The 8545-nt window shown below is 19.3% G+C and overlaps 2 protein-coding genes across 2 annotated transcripts in view; one reads left to right on the top strand and one right to left on the bottom strand.

The window, feature by feature from the left end:
- Positions 1-925: 925 nt before the first annotated feature.
- Positions 926-1771, top strand: PGSY75_1456600 (putative mitochondrial ribosomal protein L28 precursor; the record flags this gene model as incomplete). The annotated part of the gene is made up of 1 exon (XM_018788251.1): positions 926-1771. The coding sequence occupies one exon, from the start codon at positions 926-928 to the stop codon at positions 1769-1771; it is 846 nt and encodes a 281-aa protein (XP_018639623.1).
- Positions 1772-2155: 384 nt separating this feature from the next.
- The window catches only part of PGSY75_1456500 (hypothetical protein), a gene marked incomplete at both ends in the record, with an annotated part of 7149 nt that continues 759 nt past the window's right edge, over positions 2156-8545 (bottom strand). Inside the window, one exon of the mRNA XM_018788250.1 lies at positions 2156-8545. This exon is cut by the window's right edge and continues 759 nt beyond it. Coding sequence (XP_018639622.1) covers positions 2156-8545 — 6390 coding nt within the window.

Genomic DNA, 8545 nt, shown 5'->3' with positions numbered 1-8545 from the left:
TATTTTTTTTTTTTTTTATAATTATTAGATTTTTCCATTTTTTTTTTTTTTTTTTTTTCTCATAATTATTATATTTTTCCATTTTTTTTTTTTTTTTTTTTTTTTTTTTTTTTTTTTTTTTTTTTTTTTTTTTTTTTTTTTTTTTTTTTTTTTTTTTTTTTTTTTTTTCTCATAATTATTATATTTTTCCATTTTTTTTTTTTTTTTTTTTCCCTTTCTTTTTATTCTTTTTTTCCAAAAAATCCATTTACTATTGTTTTATATATGTTCAACATTTTATACAAGAACGATTATAATAATAGTATACTTTTTCATATAAATATTACATAAGTTCAAATATGTACGAATTATTATATATGCAAAAATAAGTAATAAAAAATATATATATAAATATATGTATATATATATATATATATATATATATTTTTACCATTTAAAAAAACATTATTTGAAAATAAATAAAAAAAATAATAAGTTTATAAAAAGAAAAGGGTTTGTGTGGACACTTAAAAAAATAAATATATATATATATATATATATTTTATATGAATACTACACTTAAAAAAATAAATAAATATATATATATATATATTTTATATGAATACTATTTTTAGCGCCTTACACATCTCCATTTTTGCATACTTCCTTATCATCACATAAAAAAAAAAAAAATAATCAAATAACAATTTAATAAATGACTAAAAAATTTATACAATAATGGAATATAAAAAATAAAGGGATTTTCAAGTTGTTCGGCGTTATTATTCCCTTTTTTTTTTTTTTATAAAATATTTATATATATATATATATATTTTTTTTTTTTAATTAATTATATATATTTTATTTTATATATTTGAGGGTTTGATTTATTTATTTGTTTATTTATTTTTTATTATATTACAAAAAAGAAAAAACGAAAAAAAAGATGCCGAAGAACTTGAATTTGTTTGGTAAATATTTAAGAAGACTAGGTAAAACTCATAAAAAAGGTTTTAAAAAAAAACAAATAATTCATCCAATACCTGTGAAAGCATACGGTAGAGTACCATCTGCTGCTTCACAAACTGGATTATATCACGATGAAGATTATAATTATTATACCAAAGTATCTTATTCATTAAAAAAAACCAGAATTAAATTAAAACCTAATGTTTTTAAAAAACATATTGTAAGTAATGAATTAAATACAATAATACCAAATGTTAGACTAACAACTAGTGCATTACATGCAATGGATGATGCTGGTGGATTTGATAATTATATTTTAAGAACTCCTCCAGAAGAACTTCGATCTAATTTAGGAGAAAAATTAAGAAATGTAATGTATTTTTATATGTCACATCCAAATATTAGATCTTTTTCATTACCTTGGAAAATATTTATGAATCAATTTCAACAAAATGACTATTTTTATGCTATTTATCAACATTTAAGAAAAAAACGATTATCTGAATTATATCATAAAAAGGAATCAGCCAAATATTCTCCATATTATTTACCTAATGAAAAAAACTTACATCCACAAAGACAACCATATGCTTTAAACACAGAAATTAATGCTTTAAATTTGTGGTTTAATAAAAATAATATTCTTAAAAAAGCATTCATAGATAAATTAAAAGAAGCAAAATCATTTGATAGGGCTTATACTGATCATCACTTTTTGGATAGTTACAGAAAAGGTAGGGGGCGAGGAGGAGGAGGAAAACATGGACGAACACCCAGAAGAAGATCAAAGACTTATAAATATCACGAAATTAGACCATACTAAATTATACTTATAAGTCAATCATATTTTTTTCTTAATTATAAATATATATATATATATATATATATATATATATATATATGTACATATTTATTAATTTTTTATTTTTTATTTTATTTTTTCTTTTTTTTTTTGTTTTTTAATGCAATATGTGCATTATTTTATTTGTTTATCAATTATTTAACTAATTCAATATTTTAAATATAATTTTTTTTTGTTATAATTAAATAATAAAACAGTGCGAAAAAAATTACTAGGAAATATAATACCAAGTTGTAAAAAAAAAAAATAATAATAATAAGTATATATATAATATGAAACATTTAATAATAAAAGGTATTTATTATACATGAATGTACAATTTTTTTTTTTTTTTTTTTTTTTTTTTTAAAAGTTCATTAAATCATCCGCGTATGATATAGGTGTTGATAGTTCACTTCTCTTTCCATCATTTTTTTTAATAGGTGACATTCCAGGTACTATATCCGAATTTGAATCATCTTCATTTTGTGTAAAATATTTATTCTTTGTTTTTAAATCTGATATAAGAGATATATTATCATCATCATCATCTTTATAACTGATATTACCTAATGAACTGTTTAAAGATATATCGACCGAACGCTTAGAATTTATACCTTCTGATTTATTATCAGTATCATTCATATTTAGTTCTGAATTATATTTAGGAATAACATGTCTATTAGTATACTTTTGTGATCTTACAGGTTTAGGGCTAGAATTTATATCATAATGAGATTTTCCTTTGTCATTATTTTTATTATCTTCATCATTTAAACTAACAAGATCACTCAAGGTAGAGTTTGAATGTGATTTTTCATCCAACTCAGAATATAAGTCATTATTATTATTATGATTGTTTTCATTAGCATAATTTTTCTTATTCATTTTTTTATGCTTATCTTTAGATTTATGAGCATTGTTCGTTTCTTCTTTTTCTCTATTGTCATTTTCACGATGTATTAATTCTTTCTTAATTTTATAATGATTCACATTATTATTTATATAATTATTTTCATTGACATCACTTTCAGTATTAATATTATCTTCAGCATTGGATAATTTGTTCTTGTCTATATTATTATCTTCATCTGATAAATCGTCACCTTGTATATCATTATTATTATTATTATAATTATCATTATTATTATCATTATTATTATCATTATTATTATTATGATTCATTTTGTTCGTTTGGTCATTCTCCTTATTCCTATTCTCATGTAATACACTTTTTCTTGTTTTAATAATAGTGGATGCCTCAGATTGCCTATTTCGATTAATAATATTTTTGCTAATGTTCATATGTATACTTTCATTCAAATTCATATAACTATTTTCATAATTGATGTCCTTAAATTCATCATTCAATTTTCTTTTTTTACATATAATAAGAACCATATGCTCAAATATACTATTTTCATATTTTATGTTAGATTGGTTAGCTACGTTATAAGATTCAATTAAGTTTAAAATTTGCTTTTTTAAATAATTTAGCTGATATTCAGACAGACTCAATTTTTGTGCATATGGCAATATATATTTTAAGAAGGAATTTTGATTTTTTAAATTTAAGGCACAATTTACACATGAATGTATAAATTTACATAAAGGCAATTTTTGTTTTTCTACAATTTTTACTCCTAAACGGTTAGCTATAGATGCACTAAACAATAGAAGATCTTTCTCTTCTAGAGCATTATTAATATAAGCAGTATACAATCCAATTAATGCACATAATAAAACTTCATAAAATACATCAATATTATATTTTTTTAATTTATTATGAAAATTCAGAGCTATAGAAGATAACCCTTTATTCTTTACATTTAAATGAATTAATAATAATACACCTAAACAACTATTAAATATATTGATATTGTTACAATTCAAAATAAATTGAGCTATAATTAATGTCATATGCATATATTGCATTTCTAAAATCTTTTCATTCTTACTTAATACATCTTTATTATATATTTTACACATATCTGCAATATATGTATATGTATTAATAGGAAAAAATACACTAATATCTATAGACAAAAATGAATTAACAAAATTATAATTATTATTATTCATATTTTCAACATATTTAAATAATTCTGTAACAAAATTAAAAAGAATATTATCATCTTTATATATATATCTGCACACATTTTTGTATTTATTAATTTCTTCATCTTTATCCAAATAATGTTCCATGTCCTCTTTTATATGTATATCCATATGTGATGTTATGTCATCATTGTTATTAATTTTATTTAAAAATAATTCTAACGTCTTGTATTTATTTAAATCTTCAATAGAATATAAAAGTATATTTTCTAATTGAGCAATATTCATTAAATTTAAAAATGTACCATATCTTAAAATAGTGTTATTACAAGATCTAATTAAAAAGATAAGTACATGATTTATATCATTTCTAAGTATTGAAATATTTTCATATATATAATTTAATTCTATAAAGATATTTTTTAGTGCATCAATTTTCTTATTATTTAAATTATGTAATTTTTTTAAATCATCTAAATTTATATTATTATTACTATCATTTTCTTTATTGTTCTTATTTTTATTATTATCATCAATAAAATCATTTTTCTCTGACTTATCATTTTCGTTTATTTCTATTTTTATATTATTATTTTGAATACTATTTTCTAAATTAGATCCGTCATCATTTATATTCTGTTCATTATTTTTATTCTTTTTGCCATCTATCTTATCATTTTTATATTTATGTAAGAATATGTTATATAGAAAATTGAAGAAATATCTTTTTTTACATAGATGATATATATAATTTTCATATATTATATAAATTTGATCAATACATAATAATAACAATCTCGAAGAAGGTGTATGAAGAACCACATCTTCATCATAATAATAAATAGAGTTAACCTTAGCTTTTAAAATATGTAAACATAAGTGTATAATTACATTTGCATGTATACAAGCATCAGATGAATAATATAAATTATGTAAATTTTGTTCATATTGAAAATTTTCTTCTTCACTGTGAAAATTATTAGAATTAAAAAATTTGTTATTTTTTGTCATATTATCATTTAAATGTAATATATTTTGTATATTTGTGCTTTTTCTTTTATACATATTATTATTATTATTATTATTATGTTTATTTTGTTTGTTATTTTTATTTTTTTTTTTTTTCCCCATATAATTTATATCTTCATCATTATCATCATAAGACATATCCATATCATCACTATATTGATCATTATCTACATTATTTTCATCATTATAACTTTCTATATCATTTTGATCATAATAAGGTGTTAATATATTTTCTTCTAATAATTCATTCAAATTAAAAATATTATCTTTGAAAAAAAAAGATTGACATTTTTCTTTCACCTTAGTACTAAAATAATCTTGTTCACATAACATTTTAATACTTTTGTCTATAGATTTTTTTTTTTTTAATATATCATTTTTTATATCTTTATAATTAGATAAATCATTGTTTATAAAATTAAAACCTAATGTATATATATGAATTAAATTAGTTAGATTTAATATTATTTCTTCTTCGATTGCTTCAATAATATTTTTATCTTTATTTACTAAATTTTCTGTAATAAGTATAATTTTCCTTTTGTTATTCAAAAGATATATATTATCTTCACTATGTTCATCATGTGCATCACTTTCATATTCTGCTTTATTATCTTCTTCATTTCTATCAACTTCCATATTATAATTCTTTTGATAATATAAGAAACTCTCGAGAAAATTATTAAAATATGTATAATACAAATCAAAGAATAGATCACTTGACAATTTGTTTGAACCTTTTAGTGAATCATTTAATGATAAAAAGATTGATATAATATTCATAGTATATTTGGATGAGTAATAAGGTAATTTAAAATTTTTTAATAAATAAAATAAATATTCATATGTTTCATTTAAATATATAAAGATATTATTAAAGAAATAATTCATATTACTTTCAATATCATTTTTAAAATATTCCATAATGGTACTTGAAAAATTATAGATATTATTTTTTTCTTCATGTTTATAAATATGTTTACATTCATATAAAGCTATTTTTAAAATTTTAAAAACTAATAGTAAGTGTTCTTGATTTGTTTGATGTAATTTTATTAATTGTTTACTATTTTTAATAATATAAAATGTATATATAATCATTTTTTTTATTTTATTTGTATCATTATTCAGTTTTGAATGATGTGTATTTTTATCTGTTATCAAACCACCATTCATATTAATATTATTATTAATATTATTCATATTGTTATTATTTGTTGAAAGACTAGTACCTTTTCTATTTTTATTCTTTTCCATTTCATTAATATCATTTTGTAAATTTCGATAAGATGATTCACATATATAAAGTAAGCATTTTCTTAAATCACGACCTTTATCAGAATTATTTTTATGACAATCGTGTGATGTATATGTAGATTGTTCTCTGTTTTGTTCATTATTTTCTGTTATATGTTCCTCATCTATCAATTTATCATTATTATTATTATCATCATCATTATTATTATTATTATTATTATGATTAAACTTTTTTGATAATTGTACGTCATTTTTATCCTTTTGCATTCCATTTTCCTTATCATTTGTTTTATTACTTTCTTTTTTTTTTCCTATATATGATAAAGAAATATCATCCTCACATAACAACTCGATTATAATGTCAATACTATTTATACAATCTAGCTTTTCTCTTATACCTGTTATAAATTTATCAATAACTGTATACAACTTTAGATTTTCATTATAATTTTTCATATAATCAAAATAATGGACAAAATTTTTAACAGTAGGTATATTTTTATTTAAATATTTTGTCAGATAAATTATATTATATTTAACTATTTCACTATTAGTATCATTATGTTCAACATCAAAATAAGTATGTTTTCTTTTTTCATAATTTTTAATTTTGTTCTTAATTTGAGACTCGTATATTAAAGATGTGATCATCTGTGATATTTTATTATTATTATTGAACCATATCAAATTACTAACAATTTTTTTTTCTTTTGTTGAAAGTATACACATGTTATCAGATACGACGTAAATATCATCCTCTTTATCATAATCATTATTATTTTTCTTTCCTGCATTTTTTTTATTTCTTCTATTCTTTTTATTATCATTATATAATACTATAGATTTTTTATTTTGAATATTTTCTGATTCTGTGCTATTCAGATCACTGTCTTCTTCATACTCTGAAGAAGAAGAAGTATTATCATTTATATGTGGATCATCCTTCTTATTATAAGTTCCATTTTTTTTTCTATCTTTTAATGTTTTTTTAAAATGTAAAAATTCTGTTCTATTTATTTTCATTTTATTCATTTGTAATATTAATTCGAATGTTTTTATTCTTACATTATAATCACTATCAAATATTAAATTTAATAATTTCTTTTTCGACATATATAATAATTCTACAATTTTGAAATTTTTCTTATTACTATTATTATAATAATTACATAAATATATTAAAATCTTCAAACAGCATATTTTTATTTTATTATCCTTGTCATATAAAATCCATATTAATAACTTGGTAAATTTTCTATTAGTAAAATATAAAGTTAATACATCTAAATAGAGATAAAAATATTCTAATGTTATTATTCTAATATCTATAAATATATCTTTAATTTTATTTTTATATAATATATTGTATGTACATAAAAGAAAATTATTTAATATGGTTAAATTTTTCCTATCTTCATTTATATTATCAATTAATTGACTAATAATTAAATTCCTTTCAACAATATTGTGTAATTCGTTATCGTTTTTACTTTTATAATTAATAAGATCTTCAATATTTAAAGAGCGATCATCACTGATAATATCTACACTACTATTATTATGAGTAGTATTACATATCCTTGTTGTTATTGTTTTTGTTGTTGTTGTTGTTGTTGTGGTGGTGGTAGTATTCCTTTTTCTTCCTGCACCTGTTGTTAAATTGTTGGTATTTTTTCTTTCTCTTGTATATTCTGCCATTAGTTGCTTTCTTGATTGTCTTTCATGATTATTTATATAATGTATTTTTTTACATAATCCTAAAAGTATAGATAAACTAGCCAAAGAGGATGTGAAACGTATTTTTCTATATTTACTTACACTTAATGAAAATATCCATATACATATATATAAAATATCATATATATAATTTTCATCAAAATGGAATGAAAAATCAGTAAAAAAGTTAGAAAATGTTTTATATGACTTATTGTTTTCATTTTTAATTTTTATTAAAACATCTGTATTTAAATCGGCACTTAAATATTGTTCTAACTTCTCACATTTAAAAGTACATACTTTTTCAAAATTATTTTCATCTCTTATAATTTCATCCATGTTTGTGATTTTATTACTAGACCTAACTGTAGATGGTGTCATAATATCACTAAGAGTAGTATTATTTATTGTATTACCTATTATAACATTTTGTAATTGATTATTATTTGGTATATCTTCATATAAATATATTTGTTTATCTATATAATCTATAATATCAACAGTCCATGTTAAAGTTTCATTACCTGAACATTCAGCTAAGAAATTAAGAAAAAATGTAGATATTTTAACTTTTTCATTTGTATCTTTATTAAATAAACTATAATATATTTCTTCAATTATATCATGTAAATTTTTTGGATTCTTTTTTATATTTTCATATAAATTAAAATCTTCAAAATTTTTAAAAACTTTCTT

This window comes from Plasmodium gaboni, chromosome 14, assembly GCF_001602025.1.
Source record: "Plasmodium gaboni strain SY75 chromosome 14, whole genome shotgun sequence".
Classification (NCBI taxonomy): Eukaryota; Apicomplexa; class Aconoidasida; order Haemosporida; family Plasmodiidae; genus Plasmodium; species Plasmodium gaboni.
The sequence above is the reverse complement of the archived record's forward strand: the minus strand, read 5'-3'. Positions and strand labels throughout refer to the sequence as shown.